Source organism: Solanum verrucosum, unplaced genomic scaffold (genome assembly GCF_900185275.1).
Source record: "Solanum verrucosum unplaced genomic scaffold, falcon-dt-bn FXZP01000170.1, whole genome shotgun sequence".
In the NCBI taxonomy this organism is placed as follows: domain Eukaryota; kingdom Viridiplantae; phylum Streptophyta; class Magnoliopsida; order Solanales; family Solanaceae; genus Solanum; species Solanum verrucosum.
The window spans coordinates 145117-172744 of record NW_026020395.1 but is presented as its reverse complement, the minus strand read 5'-3'; the positions used below and the strand labels follow the sequence as shown (position 1 = coordinate 172744).

The 27628-nt window shown below is 29.9% G+C and overlaps 5 protein-coding genes across 5 annotated transcripts in view; 2 read left to right on the top strand and 3 right to left on the bottom strand.

The window, feature by feature from the left end:
- Positions 1-16874, bottom strand: part of LOC125839291 (uncharacterized) — a 44285-nt gene extending 27411 nt beyond the window's left edge. The window contains exons 1-6 of the mRNA XM_049518270.1: positions 16703-16874; positions 16183-16296; positions 15854-16082; positions 15594-15708; positions 15212-15373; positions 15051-15094 (exon numbers count right to left, since the gene is read on the bottom strand). Coding sequence (XP_049374227.1) covers positions 15058-15094; positions 15212-15373; positions 15594-15708; positions 15854-16082; positions 16183-16296; positions 16703-16801 — 756 coding nt within the window. The 5' untranslated portion in view covers positions 16802-16874 and the 3' untranslated portion in view covers positions 15051-15057. The remainder of the gene's footprint in view (positions 1-15050; positions 15095-15211; positions 15374-15593; positions 15709-15853; positions 16083-16182; positions 16297-16702) is intronic.
- Positions 5120-6179, top strand: LOC125839290 (protein STRICTOSIDINE SYNTHASE-LIKE 10-like). The gene has a single exon (XM_049518269.1). It carries the CDS (start codon positions 5120-5122, stop codon positions 6170-6172), a length of 1053 nt encoding a protein of 350 aa, XP_049374226.1. The 3' UTR covers positions 6173-6179.
- On the bottom strand, positions 6349-11666 carry LOC125839289 (protein trichome birefringence-like 43). The gene is made up of 5 exons (XM_049518268.1): positions 11365-11666; positions 9178-9352; positions 8049-8227; positions 6757-6915; positions 6349-6671 (listed from the first exon to the last, which is right to left on the bottom strand). Exons 1-5 carry the CDS (start codon positions 11664-11666, stop codon positions 6374-6376), a joined length of 1113 nt encoding a protein of 370 aa, XP_049374225.1. The 3' UTR covers positions 6349-6373.
- LOC125839287 (protein STRICTOSIDINE SYNTHASE-LIKE 10-like) lies at positions 13245-14360 on the bottom strand. Its single transcript, XM_049518266.1, has one exon. It carries the CDS (start codon positions 14358-14360, stop codon positions 13245-13247), a length of 1116 nt encoding a protein of 371 aa, XP_049374223.1.
- Positions 16875-21295: 4421 nt separating the features above from the next.
- LOC125839286 (heat stress transcription factor A-4c-like) lies at positions 21296-22843 on the top strand. The gene is made up of 2 exons (XM_049518265.1): positions 21296-21652; positions 21794-22843. The coding sequence occupies exons 1-2, from the start codon at positions 21416-21418 to the stop codon at positions 22808-22810; spliced, it is 1254 nt and encodes a 417-aa protein (XP_049374222.1). The 5' UTR covers positions 21296-21415; the 3' UTR covers positions 22811-22843.
- The last annotated feature ends 4785 nt before the right edge of the window (positions 22844-27628 follow it).

The following is a 27628-nucleotide window of genomic DNA, read 5'->3' as shown; positions in this document are numbered from 1 at the left end:
TTTTTTAAAAAAAAAAAAAGAAGAAGGGAAGACTAAAGATAAATAATATTCTAGACCATAAAGAGGTGCCATAATAAATTAATATGGTTGTTATAAAATTTAATGAAACTTAATAAATAGGATAGAATATGATTAGTTCTTTGATTAAAAAATAAGAAAAAATAGAGAAAAATGAGAAAAAAGATAAATAGCAATGGTGGCCGTAGAGAGGTGCCACATCATCCTTGCCTACATTTGGCTTTATATTATATATAGATTATTTTACATTTAGGGTGTGTTTGATGTGAACAAAGTTTTTCTTTTTTTTATGTTCGGTTGGTTAAAACTTTAAAAAAAATACTTTTTTTAGAAAAACAAGCAACTTCTTGAAAATAAGAAAAATAATTTATTCAATGAAAGTAGGAAAAACAAGTCGTATTGCCTTCTTTAATTTACACCCTCACAACTACCCACCCTACCCTATACAGTAGCTCCGCCCCCTACCACACCATACGCCAATCCCCACCCACGTCTGTCACCTATCTTGACCCCATCCTTCATAATTTTGTCTCATATGTATTCAAATTAAATATTTGTAAAATAATTATTTTTTTACTTGCTTACCAAACACAAGAAAATAAGTATATCTAAAAAATGCGCTTATTTTTTGAAATAAATATTTTTTTTGTACCAAATACATGCAGCTTATTATGTCGTTTTAGCCTATTCTAAGTGAGATTAAGGGAAATTTAGTCAACCTAAGCCTTCTCATTCACGCATACACCCTACTATGTCGTTTTAGCCTATTCTAAGTGGGATTGAGGGGAATTTAATCAACCTAAACCTTTCCATTTATGCTTAACACCCAGAAATGCCTCAGTTCAAGGAGTCAGACTAAGGCTTCCACTCAAGATATGTCAATTTCATTAATAGATATTCTTTCGCCCATTGAATCCCAGAAAAAGCTCTATATTTTCAAATAATCAATATTACATAAATTTTTCAAATCTTACTAACTTGTTTTATCTTCAGTATGAATGCATTTAATTTTTTGATAGAATTAAAAAGTTTGATATATATAGATAATTATTAAATACAGCTTGCTTATCTTCTGACAACAATTACTAACTTGTCCAGCACTAAATCTGTATTTATTGTACGTAGGATATTATATAACTTTGAGGTCCAATATGATTAAAAGTCAATCCACTTGATGCGTACAATTAGCTCCTATAAAAAGAAAAAAAAAAAAGGGAAAATATAATTGGCAAGAAAGATTTTTGGCACGAAATGACATGAGCAACAAAAATCAGATATTTTCGTAATTTTGGTGAAAAGTTAAAGGCATTTGGATAAATTCATTTATTTCGTGTACCTAAATTACCCTCAAAAGTAAAACCACTTTTAATACTTTTAAGAAAAATTTTATTATGTGTGAGGCACACTTATTACGTGCCAGACTATACTTGTATTAGATCCTTTCATATTTTGCCAAGTGGAAATTGGGTCCCACTAAAAAGAAGAAGCTAAAACGCTCCATTTCTTTATATTTTTTCTCCAACTCCATATCTTCTTCTTCTTTTCCGTTTCTTTTTGTAATTTTATTATTTTTCGTATTAATTAGTTTATTTATCAAATGCTGAAATTTAATTATTTTTAGTAGAATTAGCTGTGATTTAGTTTGGATAAATTTTTATTAAATAAATTAATTTGATTTTTGAAATGTTGAAATTAAGTTAAATTAATTAAGTCGATTTTTTTATCACTTTAATTTTTTTATTTTTTTTTCTATTTGGTTTTGGTCGATAATTTGATTTTTCAAACGTTGAAATTAAGTCAAATTAATTAAGTCGATTTTTTTATCACTTTAATTTTTTTATTTTTTTTCTATTTGGTTTTAGTCGATTAGAATATATTTGATAATGTAAGAAATTGATCTAATTATATATAGGATCCTTCAAAAAATGTATGCATTATCTAAGAATTTAATTATTTCTGAGAAATATAATAAATTTGTTTCAACGATTTTATTTTTTTACAAAAAGTTAAAAATTTAGTTGTGATATACTATGTCTTGATGATGTTTGATTTAAATAAAAATAATCAATTAAAAAGACATAAGTTATTTTGAACATGAAAATTCATTCTTGACATTCTTAAAATAAAAATATAAATTAAAATACGAAGTAAATGCAAATAACTTGATTATTATAAAGAGAAAGACCTGAATAGAACATAAAAAAAAAATTAAAAATATTTATAACATTTTTTTAATTTTAATTTTTTTTAATATATGATGAAAAAAGTTATATATAAAAAATTAATGTATAATCTTTTATAAACAAACACAAAACAAAATATCTAAATTCTCATATTTCGTATATATCATTCTATAAAATACGTACAGGAAAATAAAAGGTTCAAGAAATTAATACGCAAAATTTTACGATTTTTTTATTTGTAATTTCATTACCTTCAATTTCTTCCATTTCATTCAAAAATTTATTCGAAATTTTCTCGCCACATTCACTTTATTTTTTCTCTCAAATAAATAATACCGTAAAATATGCATATTAGATATTTTGGACAAGTCTTAAAAATTCTTTATAACTCTGACAATTGAAGCAACGTAGAGGAGGAAAAAAGAAAGTCGAAGGATTTTTTTTAAAAATGAATGAAAAGAGTAAGAAGATGAAAGAAAATGAAATAGTTAAGGTATGAGTCCCATTTGTACATTTGACAGCCAACAAAAGCCTCATATAAGTGGTTTTCTTTTTTGAAGGGAAATACAAGTGGTTTTGAAGCCAAAGGGACATTTTCGTTATTTAGCCGTGTCTTGACAATTCGTGCCAAAATTCTGTCTTGCCAATTAGCAGTGCTCAAAAAAAAACTTGGACATAAATCTCATCACTGGAAAATTAAACACGTATGCTCTATGAATGCTTCAAATTTGTTTGTCCTTTTTTAACTTGAAATGAAGTTTAAGAAAAATAAAATAATTGAATCTTATGCTCTTAATAAATTAAAGATATATATGTAGATCTCATACTGCCCTTAACCATGTCTAATGTAGATAGTTGTAACTGAAAAAATGTTTAAAAGGAAAATGAGATATTCTTTTTTAAATAGACTAAAAAAAATAGGATAAACAATTGAAACAGAGAAAGTATTGGTTATCATCACTGTTGCAGTCAGGGGCGGATCTTAGCAAGGGGTTCACCCGAGCTTCCTTGACAAAAAATACACTATATAGAAATATTATTTGAATTTTTTAATGTGTATATATAGATTTAGAACCTTTCTTGAACATAAGATTAGAGGTTGATTTAGTGGTTTAGACATTTTAAAATTTACTTTGGGGTTCGAAGTTCAAATTTCAAGCACTATACATTTTTATTTTTCGAATCTCCTTAATGAAAATTATGCATCCACTATTGACTACAACAACACTAATTGTCTCATCAGTTAATTTGGCATTTTAATAAATATATAGTTGGTGATAGTTTAAATAAAAAATATAAATATTTTTTTTGGTTTTCCATCCGGTGTCCGGAACCCACATTGGAACTCCGACTAAATTTGGATTGCGCTCTGCGGGACCTATTCGGGGGTGGCACCCCCAACATGATTTTCTCCATACCCAGGGCCCGAACCCGAAATCTCTGGTTAAAGGTGAAACACTTCCACCAGTGCACCACAACCTGATAAAAAATATAAACATTTGATTGTTCAAATATAAGATTTGCGAAAATAATAATATTTTATATATGTTTTTGACGCACTATTATCTTTTATTTATTATATATGGAGTAACTAATTATGGCAATACAGTTCAAAATAGCTACCCCTTGGCCTACCATTAAATAATGACAATACAGTTCAAAATAGTTACCTTTGGCCGACCTATAAATAATGTCATACAGTTCAAAATAGTTACCTTTGGCCTGCCTTAGGAACAACCTCTATTTATTGATTAAAAAAACAATTAAAATGCTTACTCTTTTTAACATAATAATTGTACAAGGGTCATTTGCATTTTGCCCATTGATCTTTAATATTTGCCTCTCACGTTAAATAATTTTTTTGGAAGGTATAAATTTATATTCTTGCATCATAATATTCCATAAGTCATGTACCACATTTTAAAAAAACATATACCTTGCTAGAATAAGTTTGATTGCTAAGGGTTAAAATTAAAGATTAATGTATTAAAAAGGCAAATTATGTAATTAAATACACTCATACTCCTTAATAGAATCTATTAGAACTCGTATTTTCTAGTTTGTTCAGAATACAAAACAGCCCTTTTGAGTTTTAAAAAATAATTCATTTTACGAGCAGAAAAATATTCCATTAATCAAGTCATACCAAAGAACCGAATTAGAAAAAAATGAATTGAGTCAAACTAATTCCGTTTGATATTTTGTACATACTAACAAAGATAACGTAATAACATTAATAACATATCCAGTGAAATCTCACAAGTGGATCTATAGAACTCATATTTTATAGTTTTATTCGAAAACAAAAAGCTAAAAAAATAGCCCTTTTGAAATTAAAAAAATAACTCATTAATCAGCTCACACTAAAAAAAAAATATCATACTAAAGAACCAAATTAGAAAAAAATGAAATCGAGCCAAACTAATCCAGTTTGATATTCGGTACAATATATTCAGTAAAATTTCACAAGTGAGATCTGAGTAAGGTAAAATATACGTACCAAATCTTATCACTACCTCGTAGAGATAAAGAGATTGTTTTCAAAAGACATTCAGCTACATACTAATGAACTTTGAAAAAATCAAACCGAAAAACTATAATACTCGTCTTTAAATCGTAGATAACGCATAATAGTAATCCTACCTAACTCTGAACGAAGTAACCCTACTTGTTTATTCTTTTGCATGCATGCATTTTTCTATCGATCTAACCAACTAATTTATATAAGGCCACTTGCTTCTGACCACAATTAATAATTAAATTGTCTAGGGTCTACTCTCTGTGTATGACTTTGATATCCACATTTAAATGTCTGTCCGTATAAGCATATAAACACAAATATATGTCCTATAAAATTAGAAGAAAAAAAAACTAGACATACATCATCACAAAAAAAAAAAAAAAAAAAAATCTCATCCATGAATGCTTCAAATATATTATTGTTGATCATCGTTGCACAAATTGTTTCATTAAATTTAGCCTTTGATAAATCTCAAAATGTTCTCTCAAAATCGAAAATTATCCATCTTAACGGAGCTATTGGACCAGAGAGTGTTGCGTTCGATCCAAAAGGAGAAGGTCCATACATAGGAGTAGCCGATGGACGCATTCTCAAGTTGCAATTAGGGTCACAAAACCGATTAATTTGGGCTGATTTCGCGGTTACTTCTTCTCATCGAAAGAATTGTACCTTACCATTTGCTCCTGAAATGGAACATATATGTGGAAGGCCATTAGGCTTACGATTCGATACAAAAACAGGGGATTTATACATTGCTGACGCGTATTTAGGACTACAAGTTGTTGGATCAAAAGGAGGACTAGCAACGCCATTAGTTCAAAATTTCGAAGGTAAGCCTTTAGTCTTTACAAATGATGTTGACATTGATGGTGATGTGATTTATTTCACGGATACAAGCACCAAGTATCAACGTTGGCAATTTCTCACATCATTTTCGAATGGTGATACGACTGGTAGGCTAATGAAATATGTTAAATCAACTAAAAAAGTAACAGTTTTATTAGGTGACCTTGCTTTTGCAAATGGTGTTGCGTTGAGTAAAAATAGATCTTTTGTACTAGTTACTGAAACTACAAATTTTAGAATTTTAAGGTATTGGCTTAAAGGTCCCTTAGCAGGAACACATGATGTATTTGTTGAGTTGCCCGGGTTCCCGGACAACATCAGAATAAACCCTAAAGGGGAATTTTGGGTAGCCCTACAAGCAATAAGATCAGTATCAAGTATTTCAGATTCGAAATTTGGAATGTTACATTTCACTCCTCAGCAAATGGACGAAGGGGAGCTGCACCCTACCGCCATCAAGTTAAGTGAGGACGGGACAGTTTTGGAAGCTCTAGAAGATGTTGAAGGCAAGACATTGAGGTCTATAAGTGATATTGAGGAGAAAGATGGAAAGTTATGGATTGGTTCTGTTGTGATGCCTTTTTTGCGAGTTTATGGATTGTGAATATTAAGTATCAGACCACTCTACTAGTAAATTTAATAATTTCCTTTATTAGGTGATATTCAGTTGTGTGTGATATAAAATAAAAAATTTCCAATTTGAGTAGTACTTGCTATAGTAGTAAGTAGTAACAAACATTTGTAATATGATTTTTGTCATTTCTTTCAAATGTTTGGTGATATAATAATGTTTTTTTTTGTCAATTTAAATGAGATTGGCATAAAGAAGTTGATTCCAAGTATCAGGTACACCAGGTAAACACCAATGTGTACAATCCATGCCTTTATATCTAGGGTTTCCATAAATAGAAGGATGACCATCAACTCTATATTGTGACATTTTGTTGAGTTTCAACATATGTATTGGCTTTCTTGTTTTGCTCAAAATTTTCCCCAATAATATGTCTGCTTCATCTTCACCTCCTAAATAACTTAGTTTTTTTACTGGATTTTGTTCCCCTTTGCATTGCATTTGGTTGGGTTTTTTACCCCATTGGGTGCCACTGTAAAAAAATACATGAATTAGTATATACGTTGTAATTCATATGACATTATTTGATTAGACACGAATTTTAACTGAAATCTTACTTGCGATGATCAGGGGAGATGCCTTGAAAAAAGACCTTAGTTTTCTTGAAATTAATGTTGTTGGAAATCCATTTACCCCATGTTATCAAGGCTTTTTCATAAGCTTTTAAACGATCCATATCTTGATGTAGGACTTTTCCATCGCGAATCAAATCCCATCTGCAAAATTAGTGTCAAGTTTAGTAGAATATATAATTTGTATAGAATACGAACTAGGGTGAACAACAATAACATATTCATTGAAATTGCATCAAGTGGGATCTGGAGAGGGTAGAGTGTTAGATTGTACACTGAGCTTATCATTATTATCTCGTAAAGATAGAGATGTTGTTTCTGAATGACCCTCGGCTCAAGGAGGTCAATCATATAGATTTTGATATGAATTATGAGGATTATCATATTCTCTCTAAGTCTCCATCCCGATAATAATGAAGGGGTTCAAAGTAGGCCACAATCAACTAATATAATTTTCGTTCTCAATTCTGACATTAATTTTTCTAAATCAACCTCTTTACCTCACAAAGGTAGAAGTAAGGTTCACTGTTAAAAATTGGGTCAAAGTCAAGCTAAAACCGACGGATATGGTCCGTTTTGCTAAATCGATGAATTATGCATCGTCAGTTTTGACAGGGTCAGTTAAAACTTCAAACCAAGGACAACCAACTCTGTCAGTTTATGAAAAAAAAAAAAACTAGGGAATGCATCGGTTTTTTTAAAAAATAAAAAACTATTTGAAAAATTATAATTTTTGCGTGAAAATAAATTTACAAACATCCGTCAATTTTTTATTAGTTTTTTTAAAAAAAAAGGGAAAAGGGGCTAAAAAATACTCTAACTTTGGCTGAAATTGTTGATACGATACCAAACTTTATGGAGGACCTTTTACCTCCTGCACTATTTAATAGTGTATTTTAAAGGTATATATGTGTCCACGTGGACACATTACTATTTATAATGATGCAATATTTATGATGTCCACGTGGACACATATATACCTTTAAAATACACTATTAAATAGTGTAGGGGGTAAAAGGTCCTTTCCAAAGTTCGGTATTGTCACAACAATTTCGATCAAAGTTCGAATATATTTCAGACTTTTTTTCCAAAAGAAAATGTCAGACAGTCGATTTTCTCTCAAATTTTTGGACCCACCCTGTCTATCGATATTCTATCAATTTTTTGATTTGCGTATATTCTACCTTTTTGAGACTTGTTTTATGAAATCACACTAATATGTTGTTCTCAATTTAGACATCAAATCTCTAATATTTTTTCATAAAAATAAAACTTACGGTTGTTTTCTTCCAGTATGAAGCCACCAATGCCAAGTATCAAATATCAAAATGTCATAACCAGTCCACAGCTTTGAAGAAGTTGCAACTGAGTCCAACTTTAGTACTCTTTTTGATTTCTCCTTCACTATGTCTACCAGCAATGCATTTCTCACATAACTCAATCTCACTTGCTTTGACTACATAAATTCAACAATATAATAATAATTTAAAAAAAAACATCATTTGAGAGATTATTATAACTATATCAATTTGACATTGACAATATTAAAAGACAAATGTGAGAAATTAAGCGCAAAAGAGGATGATAAATGATTTGTTAGTGACGGATTTAGAGCGAGTTAATTAACAGGCTCAATTGAATCTACTATTTTTTTAGCACGAATCAGTTATATGTGTATATCTTGAAATTTTACAGTATTAGTCCTTAAAGTATCAATAAATTTCGATATTGATCCTTGTGGTACATATTTAACATTTGATTAATTGAAATATAAATTTTTTGATTCATCTGTACTCCCAAATTGATAACCCAATAACAAAAAAAAAAAATTGTTACAATATTATTAATTCAATTACTTAATACAAATAAATTAATAATATTTATTTTTTTGAATCTTCACAATTTTTATCTTGCGTTGCACTTTATGAGGTAAGGTCAAGTCCCTTTCATGTACCTTCCTCTCATAAATTCAACTCCCCCCAATACATGGGAAAATTTCTTTTTTTATATAAAATAAATAAATGAGAATCTTCACAATTTATCCAATTATTATGTGTCAAATCATTTAATTACACATATTATATGTTAAATTTGCATCATTGTCTGTATTGTGTTAAATTTATAATAATTTACTCACTTATTTTCTAGTTAATTTACCATTTATTAATAACTATCATCATTTGTCAAATAATAATACTATATACTAACAATAACATATTCAGTAAAATCTCACTACGCCAACCTTATCACTATCTCAAGGAGGTAGAGAGGTTGTTCTCGATAAACCCTCCGCTCAAGTGCATCAAACTCAAATGAAGAAAACGAAAGCAATGAAGAAGAATAGTATACACTTAACAAATCATATTTATTACGAAATCATTAAATTTAAATTCTGAATTCACTTACGGGTATTGAAAAGGTTGACATGAGTGGTCCATTTCTGGTGACAGAGTAATTAAGACTTGGAAAGGCAGAATGAAGCATGCAAGCCAAAGATTGCCATTGATTCAAGCTCAATGAATCTCCCACGAATAATACCTTCTTCTTTTTAATTCTCCTCATAAAGTCATTTCCATCCCACCTATGTGTATATACAAAAATTAAACTCAAGAAAAAAAAATTACTGGTAATATTTTCATGGAAAGACAGACATATATATATATGGAAAAGTTACATATTTGGTCACTCAGCTCGCCGAAAATATTTATAGTCGTTAGCCAATATAAATATATTTTAAGAAAATATTTTTACTAATGTTTCATGGAAAGACATATAACAAAATAAAGAGGGAAAAGTTATATATTCGTCGTAAATATTTATAGTGGTTAGCCAGTATATATATATTAACACAAATTGTACATATATTATACATTTTTCAAAAAGTTTATGTGTTGGTGCATATTTAAGTTATTTTCCCATTTTTTTTAAAAGGGACTTTTAACACATTTAATCGCTTGTTCAAAATAATTATAATGGCTAATTAAATATATAAAAGATATATATTTTTATGGTTATTTTAATAGATGATGAAAAAATTCCTAAAAATATACATTTTGAAAATATAAAAGTGGAAACTTGAAAATAAAACAAGTTAATTTGTTAATTGTTACAAGTTATATAACATGTGAAATGACACAAGATAATATAAAATTATTTATATTAATGATATATTTAATTAAATGACTTAAATTTCTAATAATAAATGATTTCACGAGATCACGAGTTGGTGCAATTAATACTCAACGTAGGCGAGAATACTGCATTTGTTAGATTAGTAATTCGTCAAGGAATCTCAATTAATTGCTTCGTTTCAATTTATATGATTTGTTTGAATTTTAAGAATTTTTTATTTTATTTTGATTGTGCATTTAGTCATATAATTTTAAAAAAAAATTAAAAATAATTTATATATTTAAAATTATATAAAAATACTATAATTCACAAGAATTAACAATTTAAAAGACGATTTTTTTTTGTTTAATTCTTTGAAATTTTGAATTATGTTATATTAAGTTGAGACTTGAGACAAATAAGTAGAAAGGAACCTTTTGGTTTGTAGGTCGGACATAGGAGTACTAACTACGTAAATGGCAAAAAACAGAATGCACGAAAATAAATAATTCAATTATCAAGCAAAACATGTTCACCTAGATAATCGAATATTTACGAAGCACGATATAGATGAGACAAGTTTCTCCATATGTTCTATATTTATTTATTTTTTTAAAAAATATATTAGATAGGAGATTGAAGAAATGGTGAGAATTTTTTTTAAAAAAATGAGGGCATGGGGAATCGAACGTTTAACGATAAGGTAAAAACTTAGGTACAAGTTCTTTGTCTATGAAATTGTTTCACTTCTTTTTTCTAGAGTTGAACTTTGGAAAGCACATTTAACTATAAACATCTGAAATTCAACTTGAGTGTGAAAAATAGAGTTCAAAAAATAACAAAAAGTATTTTTTCACTTTTTTCACTCATAAAAAAGTGAAAAACAACTCTAATTCATATCCATAATTAAGCACAATTTCAATTACCAAAATATCATTTTCAACTTTGAAAATAAAAATTATATTTTTTCAAATTTCACAATAAAACATGATCAAACGTCCACTAATAAGCTATACATAAAATTCGGAAACTTATGTCTCCACCTAGTGACTCAGCCATATACAATAAAAGAATGTCAATTGATTTTTGTTAAAAAATTATACTATACATATATAAAAACAATATACATATTTATACTTAAAAACTCTTTTAACGAAATTTCTAACTTCCCCGCCTCAACCCTCACCATAAGCATTGGATTTTAAGTATGAATAACTTTTATCAGCCACTTGTCATCAATCAACTTTCGATACATACGAAATGATGCAATTCGATCAAAAAAATCCCCACCTCTATATCTATCTATATTTCAGCAATAAGAATAATAATATATTCAGTAAAATTTCATCAAGTACGATATGGAGAAGATATAGTGTACATAAACCTTATTGCTATTTTATAGAGGTAAAGAGACGTTTTCGAAAGAAAGCATAACAGTTAATAAGAAAAACATTGATAAAAAAGATAGAAGCAATTTATTACCTGGTTAAGTTACAATCTGTGGGTTGCCATCTATACTTGAGATATGCTTTATCTGGTCTACCATTCTTTACACAATCAAATTGTTGAAGTAAAAATGGACAATTTTTGGCATTATAAAGTGGATAATTATAATCTATAACCCATTTTCCATCATATAAATCACAATTTGCACCCAATTTTTTGAAGGGAGGGTGTAGTAGCTTGTTATGTTTTGCTTCTACTAGAAAATCAACATTATTGATAAACAAAATAATGTTGATTATGAAGAAGCAATTATGAAAATTTATTAGAGGATTTTTCATGGTATGGAGAAGAAAAAAAGAAAAGGGAAAATGGGATAGTTATGTTGTAAGGTATAATGTAGGTGAAGGAGGATTTAAAGGGTGAGATTTGTGATGAAATTAATTAATAATTTACTGAGTCATTTGTTTAATTTAATTGTGATGAGAAGAAGAAGAAGAAGAAGAAGAAAAAATGAAAATGAGAAAAAGGGAGATTTTATTATTTTAATGACCACGTTCATTAATTGCTGAATATTCGGACTTAAATTGGCGGTTTATTTTGCTTTTTATACCTGTTCATAATCATGAGATTTACATACAAGGGGAATTTAAATTTACGGTTTTTATTGTGCCAAAAATTTATCATTTAATACTTTTTTTTTATGTTTATTTATTATATTTGGATTTGATATGATTGTTAATAAAATAATTATTGACATGGCTAGTTTGTTATGCTATTCTTATTATTAATTGATGTTTAGTATCAGATTTTGGAATTAATTAACTAATGCTAATGATAAAATATGAAAATGAATAATTATTTTTCTTGATATGTTAAAATTGAAAACTGAAAGTGAAAATCTATTTTTGAAATAATAGACAAATAAAAATGAACGAATGACTATTAAGTAACAAAAATTGCATGTTTGCTCAAATTTAAGAACAAAAGTAGGTGATGATATTGTGTCATAAATATACTTTTCATTAGTATTCTCTAGTTCATTTTTACTTATCTATTATTTCAAAAAATATTTTTATTTTTATATTATATATTAAGAAAATAGAATTAATTTTTTTCATGTTTTACTCTTAGTATTAATTACTTATTATCAAATTAGTTTCTAAAACCTAATATTAAACATTAATTTATAAGAATAGTGTGAGATATAGTAATGTCAATTTTATTTTTAAATGTAGGTGCCAAATTAAAATGTGAGAAATAAAAATAAATGGAGCAAATATTTACGAAGTGTAGTTAATTATAGTAAGGCACGTTCCCAAATAATAAGTAAAATATATCGCGTATTGTATGTTTATGTAATTTTAATATAATAATGAAATAGTGTAGACAGAAAATGAAGGCAATTTATTTTAAAGTCCTTTATAAATTAATTTTATATGTTTTTTTATAATTTTTTAAATTTTTATATGTAAATAAAAAATAGTTTATTCTCTAAATTATTGCATTAGGAATCTATCAAGCGGTGTCATTGGATCTGATAATTGCCGTCACTGTCAGAAAATATGAGGATTTAATTTTTAAAAATTTAAACTTATAAAAATTATTCCAGTATGAAAAATGACTAATCTTGATTAGTTGATTAGTCTTGACGTAACTTATTTTCAAATAGCAATCTTGGTTATTTGTGAATTTTACCTAGACGATATGTTTTCATAATTTATACTATAGTTTATACAAGTGGCTTCGAAGTTCCAACCAATTGGAAAATAAGGAACATTTATCATCATATTAGAAGCTTGGAATTGACATAACTTTGACTTGTATTTAACTAAAATTACTCGTAGGACGATCTTTAGGTAGTCTATATATTCTCGTAAAATAAAATTTCATACCCAAACGGTATATATAACTAGAACTTATAATCCATAAACGCCCAAAAAGGGCATCAAAACAGAACCAAACCACAACTTGCCCTGTTTCTCTTGAACTTCACTAATCGACCTCAATGTCTTGCCTTCAACATCTTCTAAAACCTCCAAAACTTGCCCGTCTTCGCTTAGCTTGATTGCGGTAGCGTGTGGCTGCCCTCCGGCTAACAAGTTGTCAAGTTGTTGCGCGGTGATCGGGAGCTTCAACAATGCCTTCCCGAGCTCTAAATCCGAAACACTCAATTGTGCAAATACTGATCTCTTAGCATGCAGAGCAACCCAAAATTCTCCTTTCGAATTCATTCTGATGTTGTCTGGAAATCCCGGTAACTCAGCAAATGTATCATGTTTTCCCTTGTAAGGACCTTTTAGCCAATATCTGAAAATTCTACCGGTAGAAGTTTCAGCTACGAGCACGAAGGACTTGTTTTTGCTCAGAGCTACACCATTTGCAAAAGCAAGGCCTCTTATTAAAATTTTGGTTTGTTGTGTGGATTTAACATATTTCATTAGCATGCCTGTCTTATCTCCACTTAAAAGAGAGGCGAAGAATTGCCTGCGTTGGTATCTTGTGCTTGTTTCCGTGAAGTAAATCACATCGTCATGATCATCAATATCAATGTCATTTGTGAAGACGAGAGGCTTACCATCGAATTTTTGGACTAATGGTGTAGCTAGTCCTCCTTTTGGTCCAACAACTTGGACCCCGAAATAGGCATCAGCAATGTATAAATCCCCTGTTTTGGTATCGAATCGTAAGCCTAATGGCCTTCCACATATATGCTCCAATTCAGGAGCAAATGGCAGGGTACAATTCTTCCTATGAGAAGAGGTAACTGCAAAATCAGACCAATATGATCCTTTCCACTTGAGAACTCGTCCATCGGCAACTCCTGTATAGGGGCCTTCTCCGTTTGGATTGAAAGCAATACTCTCCGGTCCAACTGCTCCTTTCAAATGAATGATTTCGGAATTTGTGAGGAGATTTTGGGAGCCTGGTATATGAGGTGGTTTCAAAACATTTTCGTTGTCAAATGCAAAAACTACTGAGATAATTGCTAGTGCTGTTGTTGCACTGATCAACAATAGATTTGAAGCATTCATGGAGACTGGAGAGTGTCTTTTGGTGATGAGATTATGTTGAAGTTTTCCTTGTTTTATACTTGTTTTAGAGTGGACTGACTTTTAAACATGGAAAAGTCACAAAGAGAATGACATAAAGAGTAGACAAAAAATGACTCACTCTATACTATTAATGGCTGAAAATGAACTTTTATAAAATGCTACTAAGTAGTCAAGAAGGGACGGCAGAGAAACTTGGGAAAGAAAAACGGGCGTTGATCAAGTAAAGGTTTAGTATTATTCGTCCACGTGGTTGTTTCTGGTGCAAAACAGAGAAATTGGAGATAAGACAAGGCTATGTTGCTCGGACTCTTTAAAAATATCAATAGGTACGTGAAGGGTACTCCAAAAGTAGTGCCTTTTTGGAGAATCTGACACGGGTATGGCAACATTTTGGAGAGTCCGAAGAAAGTTAGATCATTTCACATAGTTCATATATAAATTTGGTCTTTTTCCCCATATATATAACTTGAACACTCATGACATGAACATTTATGTATATACTCTTATATGGCTACTAATGTAGCATTACAAGTATAGCTCATAATCAATGGTGATTTACACTAGTGTCCATTAAAAAGCGTGCGAATACTTATACATCGTTCAAGTTGTATGGTAACTTCTGTTGCGAGTATATATTTTACACGTATATATTTGCCTTGATTGATTGCCATGTTTCTCAAAGTTTCGGGATTGCAATCTGTAAAAGTCCGTCCCTGCATTATTTTACACATGAAATTTCAGAAGTTTGTATGTAATGAAGTGTTTGTCTTGACTAAAAACATTAAGCATGATGATATATAGGTAAACGATTACAAAGATTGAGAACTTACACAAACTCAGCAGAGACGCGATCTTTATTAGCATTACTTGGAAGAGGCCAGAAAACTCGGTATGGTCCCTGAACAATCTCCTTTTTGTGATAGGCTGATACCAAGCCATTCAAGTATGATGCCAGTTTACACTGAGTTGAACGATTTCCAGAAACTATTAAGCTGTCAAGGACACAACACTCGTCTATTAGACCAACACAAATTGAACTCATCATTGCATAAGATGGAACTTTATAACACATGCTGATCTCACGTTATTATCTCGAAAGTCACCCTTCTTGATTCCAATTTTCCTTGACAAAGCTATTAGTTGAGTGCCTATACTAGAAATCAACTCCAGATTGTGGAACAAAAGACTAAAGGATAGTTGTATTTTATTTACCTTTTGTCACTGACTTCTACCTTTATATCACTTATATTGACACCGGGAAGTTCTATAGATACAACGTACATGCTTCCAGATTCTGCAACATCCATCCTAGGAGACCATTCACTCCCTGTATTAGCAAAAACAAAAGGGAATTTTTCAACATTCCGAAGAGTATGTACCTCTCAATTACGCGATCAAAAGTCACTACTGCAATACATTATTAATTCCAGCAACAACAAAAAAATGCCAATCAAAGTTAAGCATATGTTTACCGTTAGATTCAAGTTCATTTCTTCTTTCTTTCAATTGGAAATGAGGTGCTTCGTCAGTCCTTGTACGTGGCCTAGCAAATTTAGGAGCTTCTTCAGCAGTTCCATTGTGTTTGCAATCTTGTGTAGTATTATTTGCAGGTCTAGAAAACATTGGTCCTTCAAAGGCGCGAGAACTCTTTTTGGCATAATCGTTAGCCTTGAAAGACGAGGCGGATTCAGTACAGCTTCCCTGCCCCAAAGCAAGAAAATGAAAAAAGATAACACTGCAAAACGAATATCTCAAACTCATTGAAACTAAGTAATGACAATTCTATTACTAATTCACAGACCTGTTCACTTGAATTAGGCCTCATGAAACAAGCTTGAGAACTGGAACTTTGTCGTGCATAGTTCATTCTGTTGTCATACCTCGGAAATGCAGAATTCAAGCTACTGCTACAGCTCTAGATATTAAAGCAAGTGAAAATCCAAATATTACATAAGCAAATGAACACATATCAATAGAGTTCTTACATTTTTCGTAACTCAAAAACTAAAATTAAAAAAGATTAAGTGCTGAATTGATCAAAGGACAGAGAGATAGTTAAAAGAACAGGGGAAATGAATAGTTCTATCACTTAAAACACAACTTTTATTTTCGAATTAGCTCGTGACAAGTCCTACCATGCAGAAGTTCTGAATTTTCAATAAGACACCTTTGACCTTACTTTTAATAAACTACTATTCGTACATATTAAGTGAAATTTTAGACATAAATAGGGAATCTTGGCCAAAGCTACTTAGTTCTATCGAATCTGTAACTCCGCACCTGCTAACATTACTATGAGTACAGACACAGAAAGAAATTACCATAGGAAAGAGATGAGTAGCGGAGGCGGAAATATCATCATGTGCAGTTAAATGCGCAGTAATCATGTTAACTCTTCGCCTTACAATTTGACTCTCCATTGCTCCAAACAGAGTGAATATAATACAGAAAGTGTTTCTCTACTTGCTATGTGAATATTGAATAGATACAAATGCTCTTTAAGCTGGTGAAATTTAAGATAAAAAAGGAATTTGGATATGGTGATGACTGATGATTGATGACGTGTAGATTTTTTTTTTGGTGAAATTTAAGATAAAAAAGGAATTTGGATATGGTGATGACTGATGATTGATGACGTGTAGATTTTTTTTTTTTAGTGTGAAGTAAACTTTTTTGGTGGAAAAGATCTTTCATTCCACAAATATCGGCAATCAGATTAGATACTATTGGCACTTGCAGCAATATTTTGGAAACTCGAAAATATTTGAATTTTTATGAACAAACACATATTTGAAGATAATTTTTTAAAAATTATTTCCAAAATCTATTGTCAAATGCTAGCTTACTCTATTCTACTAAGATACATTTTTCTAAAGTTTGTTCTAAAAAGAATGATACACTTTAAAATTTGAAAAGACTCGCTATAAAAAAAATCACTATTTTTCATTAAAAATATCCATGGTTAATTTCACACTATTTTAATTAAATAGGTGACAAAAGATAAAATAAGAATATTTTTAAACAAAAAAAAAATTATGAAACTTTCACTATTTTAGTGAAAATTTATTTTCCACCATATATTTTTAGTGAAAAATGAATAGGAAAAAAAATATTTATAACATAATTTTTTCAATGATTCACAATGAAAAAAATCTTTGTTGTCAATAGTGAAATTAAGTTTATGTTTTCTCATTCCTAGATAACACTTTTGTGTTTCCTAATATACCTTTAACGTGAAGATCACAATCACAAAAAATTTATAACATAAATATTATGACACGGTTATATTACAATTTAAAAAATTATTTATTCTTATTTAAATTTCAATTCAAATTACATCATATAAATTAACGAGGACTCTGCTTGTAATATCCACTGTGTCAATCAAATTATTTGAGGTTCTTATAATAGGGGGATATAATAAGTCATGTAACAAGTGAAAAATATACTTGAAGACCAACTTCATACACGTGGCATAGTCTAGTGCCATAATAATAAATTCCTGGTCATCTTATTATCAAGAAGCTTGTTTAAAAATAGTATAACAAGTTGTAAGAAAAAAGAAAAAGAAAAACAAAGAGTAGATAATACTGTTATTAATTAAATTAGATTAGAAGGGTAACGACCAAGAAAAAAATAATCACATGATGACAAAAAGTTGATCAAATAATAACATTGACCCAATTTTTTAATTACGTTACGTCATTAATTACGATAACGAAGTTGTTCAGCATAAAATAATTCAGCTATTTGTTCTATGGAGAATTTCATTAGATTTTAATTAATATTCACTTTCGTCTCATATTAGTTAGCATTTATGTGTTCTTTAAAAAATTCATAAATAAAAAATAATTTTATTATTTGACCCATAACTCTCTTCAATACTTGCACTTTATTTAATAATAAGATTAATCTAATTTATTTTAAAAATATTTAATACTATAAATAAAATAAGATAAAAATAATTAATTTTATCTTGATTTTACAAAATGTCAAATAAATTGAAAGGAAGATTTTAATGACTATCTGAATTTTCACTTTGTTGATGAGAGTTCGATTTATCACCTCATAATCTCATAAAATGTGGGACCGGATGAGTATATTAATTATTATTAAAAGTGATTTCATTTGGTTAGTAGACTAAATGATAAGATTAAAAGACAATGTTGTCGGCTTAACTAATGCAATAAAAAGACACAAAAAATAGAAAATTAAGGATACATAGCATGTAGAAAACTTTGAATTTTCATCTAAGAGGAATAATTAGAGTCCTAATATTCTATAGTGAATATCCACTAACCTGTTTGCCACATACACTATAATTTCATAATCTAAGTAGTAAGTACTAACATGCATGCTTAATTAAATTATTAACACTAATCATCTAATGTTAATTCTTTGTTTTTTTCTCTTAATAAAATGAAACACCTTATTAGAAATCGAAAATAGTATCTTATCGAAAAGTTTGCATATGGCTAGTCTTTAAATAATATTCCTTTTTTTAAAAATTTTGTTACGAAAAAAGGCTTCATTTATTTATTACGCAATGCAAATGATTTATTTTGTTCTTTTCATTTCTATATAAGCTCATGTCCTTGTATTTTTCGCGTTTTCCATGCTCACACAATACAGAGTGTTATTTCTTTTTCAAGTAATTTCTACAAACTCATTAATGTGTTGTTTAACTTGATTTCACCAAATATTTATATTTTTTTAAAATTTGGATATGCATAAGTAGACACTTAAATTTGGATATGCACAAATAGACACTTAAATTTGTATAAAATTGAACAAATATGCACATTTGTCCTACGTGTCATAATACACATAGGGACGCCACTTAAGACAAAAAAATGTCATGTAGGACGCTACACCAGAGGAATGTATTTGTTTGTTCAATTTTATACATGTTTAAGTGTCTACTTGTGCACACTCAAAATTAGAGGGCATAGATGTCAGCTGAACCCAAGTTGAACAACACATTCATGTATTATATATTTTTTAACTTGATCTTATCTAGTATTTATGCCCTTCATTTTTGAGTATACAATTGTAACATTTAAATTTGTATAAAGTTGAACAAGTAGACACTAGACACACACATTTAATACATCTAGGACTCCACGTAAAATATCGTGTATGATGTGAACTATCACGTAAGGCGTATGTGTCTACTTCTTTTTTTTTAAGAAACATGAATATTTTATTGATAAATAGCTAGTACAATTTTGTTCCTCCCTTGATTTAAGACTGTTAATGATGTATTTCTCGAATTATGATGATTTGGACTTGATTTCTTTGTGAATATTTCATGAGTGTGCATCCACTTATTTTAACTCTAGACAAGTTTAAAAGTCTACTTGTACAAATTCAAAATTGAAGAACATATATATTAGATGAAACTAAGTTAAACAACATATTTATGAATTATGCCTAAAAATTATATTCATTTCTCATGTGATTACAGGTTGGCATCTCTTTGTGAAATAATGATTGAGATATAAACATATTAAATTCAGATCTCCATGAAATGTAAACAAAAAACGATTCTAAAATATATGAGAAGTGGGGTAGTGCACTCTATTAATAATAATAATAATAAAAAAATAATTATTAGAAGGGAAACAGAAGAACAGCCAGTCAAAATGGCAGCCTCTGTTTTAATTAAAATTAAAGAAAATAGAAGAAGTCATAAATGATGATACCTCTGACTTCACTATTCTACTCTCTCTTTATTATCTCTTCAAACTTGGAACGCTGAAAGCGAACCAAATTATAGTCAAAAGAAAAATTAACTAAAAGACCGTTGAATATTCCATGCCATAATAATTTGTTTGTGTTTCGATTTATTTATTTGATTCTAATTTGATTTTTTTTTTTAGAATTGTATAACTTTAAGCTAAAAATCTATAGAACATATTAAAATGTTACTTGAGGGTGTTTGAATTAACTTTCCCTAAGTAACTTATAAGTTAAAAACTAAAAATCATTAGTTAATCATATCCAACTTTTGACTTTTAATTTATTTTAACACTTTTTTGGCATAAAAGTGTGTGTTTAAAAGTATTTTTTGTCCTTTTTCAAACACTTTCAACAGTAAAAAAGTGCTTTATAATTAAAAACTACTTAAACATATCATGTGAAAAATTAATTGAAAATTATATATCAAAATATGAAGAAGAATAAAACATTCTTCTTGAACGTGCTAAAAAGAAAAGAAAGACAAATAATTCGAAACATAGGTAGTAAAAATCACTCTCACAATTGTTTTAATTTATGTGATATAATTTTCTTCTCGACGGTTAATTTAACTAATCTTCAAAATCAAAATGAATTAGAACAATTCTCTTTTTTAAAGAAAAAAAAATTAAGATTAAGTATTTAAAATTTATACAAAAAATACTAATTTCTTTTATTTTTATAATTTAAATCTCGAAAAACGAAAATAATTTCATACTCCCTCCGTCCTACTTCATATATCACCTTTTTACTTTGCACTTGCATTAAAAAATTATGTAACTTTACCCTTCTACCCTTATTTAATATTTTCTTAAGTCAATTTTATTACTAATAAATGACAAGATTAATTAACAATTCTATCAAGGGTATAATAGGCAAAATATAGTAGTTTATTCATAAATTTTATAAAATGACAAGTATTGTGGTTCAACTATTTATAGAAATAGATGACATATAAAATGGTACGAAAGGAGTATATACTTGGACAAAAAGGGAAATACACAAACTAAAAATTTTCCACTCTCCCCCAACTTGTTCAACAATCCACATTCAAAGTCAAGTCTTCTACCCTCTCTCAGTCAAGCTGAATAATGAAGAAACACTGTATTTCTCCTTTCCCCTTTTTATATACACTTATTTCCTTTTCAATTTCTTCCATACCCTGTCTTTTCTCATCTAAATCTTCTTTTATCATTTTCTTCCCCTTTCTCATTCAAACTCAAATTTATAATCTTCGCAATTCACACTAGATTTTATCTAATCCTTAAAAAAAAAAAAATAGTGCACGAGTGTACATGGTAAGCATAGTTATGGATAATTGTAATGAACGATCAAGTTCTTCTTCTCCGGCGCCTTTTTTGTTGAAGACTTATGAATTAGTTGATGATGCGTATACTGATCCTGTTGTTTCATGGAACCATAACGGACGTAGCTTCGTTGTTTGGAATCCACCTGAGTTCGCTAGAGACTTGCTTCCGAAATACTTTAAGCATAACAATTTCTCCAGTTTTATCAGACAACTTAATACTTATGTAAGTAAACCGTTCATTCATTTCATAAATATCTCGATTGAATTATCACCAAATGTTTATCGAAATATAGATAGTTGAGATATGAAACTTTCTGTTTTGATTTGTTATTTGACGGTATTTATTTATTTTTTTGTTCTATAGGGGTTTAGAAAGGTTGATCCTGAACAATGGGAGTTTGCGAACGAGGAGTTTTTAAGAGGGCAGAGGCATTTGTTGAAGAATATTTACAGACGAAAGCCGATCCATAGCCACTCTGCAACAGGGCAATCAGTGGCTCCATTGACGGATTCGGAGAGACATGAGTATGAAGATGAAATTGAGAGGCTGAAGAGAGAAAACAGTATGCTTCAGTCATCTGCGGAGAATCAAGAGAAATTTAATATGGAATATGAAAGTGGAATTAAGTCTATGGAGCAACGTTTACATAACGTTGCTCATAGACAGGGGAAATTGATTTCTCTTTTAGCTCAATTACTACAAAGACCTGGATTTTCATCTGATTTTATTCAATGCGCGAATAATAACAGTAAGAAGAGACGGTTGTTAGTATCGAATTACTTAACTGAGGAGGAAAATGCAGCTACTAACTCTGTAGTTGCACCAAAATTGGACTTGGAAATGGTTAAAAAGTTGGATTCTTCAATCAATTTTTGGGAGCGTTTTCTGTATGGTATTCGAATGAATCCAACAGAAGATCAAATATGTGATTTTGACCATACACAACCTTTACCTTCCCCAATTGTTATACGGGAAATGGATACCTCATCTGATGATTCTGGCAAACGAAACTCTCCTATCGATCATTCACCATCCTCCTCCGAGTTAGGAGGAGGACCTTTTAGTCCTGTCATTTCATCAATTTATGTCAATTTAGAATGTCAACTTAAGCCATCTGATCAGGTTAATCAGGTTGAGGGTAAGACCACTAAAACATCTGAATTGGTATCAAACTCGGGTAATGATGTATTTTGGCAACAGTTCTTAACAGAGACGCCTGGTTGCACTGAGCCACAAGAAGTTGAAAACAAAGGCATTAACGAATTAGCGTGTGATATTAGATTAGGGGATAACCATAGATATTGGTGGAATAGCGGAGTTAATGTAGAAAATCTTGCTGAACGGATGGGGCATCTTAGTAGTCCAGCAACAGGAAGCTGAGTTGATTCAGTATTTCCTTATTGACATTTTATAGCTATTGTTGTTGTTTTTTTCTTCTAGTTTTGATTATCTCAGATGTCACATTGGAGCACTTGTTGGTTTGTTGTTGTAATACTAAGTAACAGTTAAGAGTTCCATGTACTGAGATCATTCACTAGAAGTTAAATATTAAGTACCACTTTTTGTGGAACTTTTAGTGTAGACTTTGCTTGTAATTATCAGAGTTTTAGTAAGATATTTATATATATATATATATATTAATGATAGAAGATTAGTGATATTGAACAATATTGAGTTAAAGTTTAATTTTGTTTAGGTTTAATAATAAAGCAAAGGAAATTGACAGGCTATTCTTTCTTTTCTCTATTGAACTATGGAAATCACTTTATAGTAGTAACACGAATTCACCACAACATATGCCTTTTTGGTTGTTATGATTGGCAAGAATTGCATAGGTTTTTTCAGTGCACTGTTTCTTACAATGAATATCCTTTGTATAAGTTATAATTCATCTAAGGAAGAGCTTTTCCAGAGTAAAATCCTATGGACTACAAGCAAGACAAAGAATCTCGTCTTGCAACAACAACTGATTAAAGAGTAGATGGTCAAAAGGGCCTTTCACTCAAAGCTTTTGACTCAACTCGAGACGACCAAGGAAGTATGCATGAAAATATGATTAACCCCCGCGACAAGCATTATCCGGGAATGATTATCCAGAAATTGGAAGATGGTTGGCGTGACACACCTAAATCTCCACAATCAATCCATAAGGCTTTAGGTGCCTAGAACAACCTTTGAAGTCGCTTAGCATTATACACCATTTCCTAATTGATTAATAGAATGTTTGGCCAAACTTTTAAAAAGCTAGAAGTGTTTATTTGAGAGAATGCAGGACCAAAAGCACACAATTAATTAAATCACAGACTAAATATGCTAGAGTAGATATTACAAGGTCTGAAATCAAATTTATCGATAATTCAGGGACTAAAAGTATACTTTTTCCAATTCTATCATTAGACTCATTTTTTTTTTTTTTTCATGTATCAAGAAATTTAAAGCACTATGGTTTATGGAATTAAACAGTTGCTTACCACCACTTCTTTTAAAGTATATAATAAAAATTATTTTAGGAAATTTTACTGTAAAATTAAGGATCATTATTGGCAACATATTCCATTCATTCATTTTAAAAAAAGTGACTGATAACTTATATAAGGAATAAAAGAATAAAAATATCATTGCAATAATTCAACTTATTGACCTTCTACGCAAGCAAATTAGAGTTATGCCAAAAGAATTATTGAAACATTTCCTAAGCAAATCAAACATATAGTTACAAGATATAGAAACTTACGGTTTTAGACAAACTTATCAAATATTTTTATAAAATAGTTTTAAAAAAAAAAAATCATTTACAGGAGCAATCAAGATTTTTTTCTAAAATAATTGAAGTCTTCTTGGTTCCACAAAAATGTTTGACCAATTTTTTAACTTTTTTTTAAAGAACAAAATTTTTTATAACCATTAAATTAATGGTCATTGTCTTTTTTATGTCAATATTCGTGAGCGGCTGCTATGTGCAAATGACTCATTTATTGAGAGTCAAAGTAGTTGTGGCAAGAATACCATTAATATAAAGAAATATAATTAATATAGATATATAACTTATCATATCATAAATTTAAATTATTAATTTATCTGACACATGACTACTTTTTCTTCTATAATAATATTTTATTAATATATAATTACATTTATTAGTTTTCCTGGGGTCATATTTTTCTGGTCAATTTTATAAAGAATTTGTTTAGGACTTTATTGATTTTTTTTTCTTCAAAATAGTCAGTTAAAAACTCAAAGATATCCTTGAGTTTTCAAATGGAACACTAATAATTCTTTATGTTTGTAATATTGATGCACTTTTAGTCCTCTCCCAAATTTTACCTATTTTTAACATTGCTTTTGTAAGGAATTTTATGTTTGAAATGTTCAATCATCTTTTTATATATTTAAAAATAATAATAACTCCATGTAAGAGAAGGTGAGAAAAGAACAATTTATTCTATTCAGTAGAAATATAATTGAAACTAAATTAAGGACCCGTTTGGCCATAGGTTTTCCAAGTAGTATTTGGGGGAAAATTTGGCACATAGTGTTTCTCCATACAATTTGTCATTATTTGGCAAATATCTCAAATTTTCAAATACTAGTTTTTTCTAGTATTTGGGCTAAATCTCATTATTTGGGATCTTTTAAAAATTGATATTTTACACCAAACTTTTATCTTTTACAAAAACACCATCTATAGTAGTTGTTTGCATTATATTACATAATTTTTTACGTGAACATTAAAATAATGATGAAATATTCAGTGAATATGAAAGTGATGATATGGTTGTTGTTGGTCAGCATTTTAATATTATATTATATTCTACCTTGGAATGGCCACATTAACTATTTTTATTTGTCTATTCGTTGGAGCATCTACTAGATCATTGCTTGCAATGGATAAACATTTGTGCCTTAGTGGATAATTAATAACCAAAGGCATTATTGCATTAGCCTTTGTGATAAACATTTATGTGAACGTTGGAAAGTTGGCCGTTGTGCCAATGCACGTTAGAGACATTGGTTACCCCTCTCATTATTCCATTCTTAATTCCTCCATTATCCTTCTAACCTATGTAACTCCTAAGACCATTAACTTCACTATTTACTACACAATTATCTTCTTATTCATTGTTAGGAAGACTTCTTCTAGTATAAATAGTGGTGGTCTTCATTTGGTTTGGTACATACAATACAACAAGAAAATATAGAGTGCATAAGGTTTGTCAAAAAGAGAGTTCTTATTAGTTGAAGGGAGATGTTTCTTTTTGTGGAGCGTTGGACTCAACTCTTGTCCAGAGTTGTTGAGTTATATTTTGTGATTAGGTTGTTGTATCCTGGAGGGGACAAGTCAAGAAGGACTACTGCTGGACCGGTGAAAACATTTGCTGCAGTGGGCTTGAATCTCCTTAAAGAGAGCGAGATATCCGCGCTTCAGCCTTAAGAGATTTATTTCTTCATTTTTATTTTCAATTGTAATCTTGTATTTTTGTTATCTTGTAAGTTTTCACTAACAATTTTAAGAAGATTCACCATGGCAACAATTGAAAAAACCGCGGATGTCAAGATGGGAGACCTTAACAAGCCATTTCGGTTCAATGGTAACCATTTTAAGAGATTGAAGGGTAAAGTACTTTTCTACTTGAGTCTTCTCAATGTTTCTTAAGTGTTAACTGAGAAGATTCCTAATAAAGTAGACATCACCTCTATGAATGATGATGAAACTATTTCTCATCTAGAGAAAGTGGAAAAGTACGATGGTGATTCCTATAAGTGTCGGTATTATATTCTTAATTGTCTATCTGATAATTTTTATGATTATTATGATAGAACTTACTCTAGTGCAAAGAAAATTTGGAAAGCGTTGCAGAGTAAGTATGATACCGAAGAGGCTGGAGCGAAAAAATATGCGGCTAGTAGATTTTTTCGTTTCCAAATGGTGGACAACAAATCAGTGGTAGACCAAGCTCAAGACTTTATAATGATTGTTGGAGAGCTAAGGTCCGAGGAGGTAAAAATTGGAGATAACCTTATTGTTTGTGGCATAGTAGATAAACTTCCACCTTCTTGGAAGGAATTTCAAAAAACTATGCGCCACAAACAAAAGGAAACCTCTCTTGAAACCTTGATAATGAAAATCCGCATGGAAGAAGAGGCAATGGGCCAAGATGCACTTTTACAAACAGAAGAGAACAACATCACAACGAAGGTAAATTTAATTACTTCAAATAATGCTACTCTTGAAACTCACAAAAATACTTCTTTGAAGCCTAAGAAGAAAAAAATTCAAGAAAAATAATGGTAGACCTCCCAAGAAAAATAATGGTGAAAATAACCAAGCACAAAATCAACAAGTTCAAGACAAGGGACCATGCTTTGTTTGTGGCAAGAGTGGGCATATTGCTCGATTTTGCAGATTTCGAAAACGTGGTCCTAACCCTCAGGCAAACGTTACCGAGGAACCTTTTGTGGCGATGATTACCGACATAAACATGGTTGAGAATGTTGATGGATGGTGGGCTGATTCTGGTGCAAACCGTCATGTCTGTTATGACAAAGACTGGTTTAAGAAATATAATCATTTTGAGGAGCCCAAAACCATCATGCTTGGTGATGCTCACACTACTCAAGTGCTTGGAACGGGAGATGTCGAATTGTGTTTTACTTTTGGAAGGGTGTTAACTTTAAAAGATGTACTTTATACTCCTTCTATGAGGAAAAATTTGATGTCTAGTTTTCTTCTTAATAAAGCAGGCTTTAAACAGATTATTGAGTCTAATCAATATGTAATAGTGAAGAAGGGTATTTTTGTGGGAAAGGGATATACATGTGATGGGATGTTCAAACTGAATATTGAAATGAATAAAGCTTCTACTTCTGTTTACATGCTTTCTTCTACCAATTTTAGGCATGCTCGTTTGTGTCAAATTAATGACCGTTATGTTGGAATCATGAGTAGTTTAGGATTAATCCAAATGGTTAAAAAGAATTTTGAAAAATGTGAGGCTTGTAGTAAAGCCAAAATCACTAAAATGCCTCATTTTCAAGTTGAAAGAAAAACTGATTTGTTAGAATTAGTTCATACTGATATTTGTGAACTTGGTGGAATTTTAACTCGTGGAGGTAATAGATATTTTATCACTTTCATTGATGATTTTTCTAAGTTTACATATGTTTACTTGATGAAAAATAAAAGTGATGCTTTTGAAA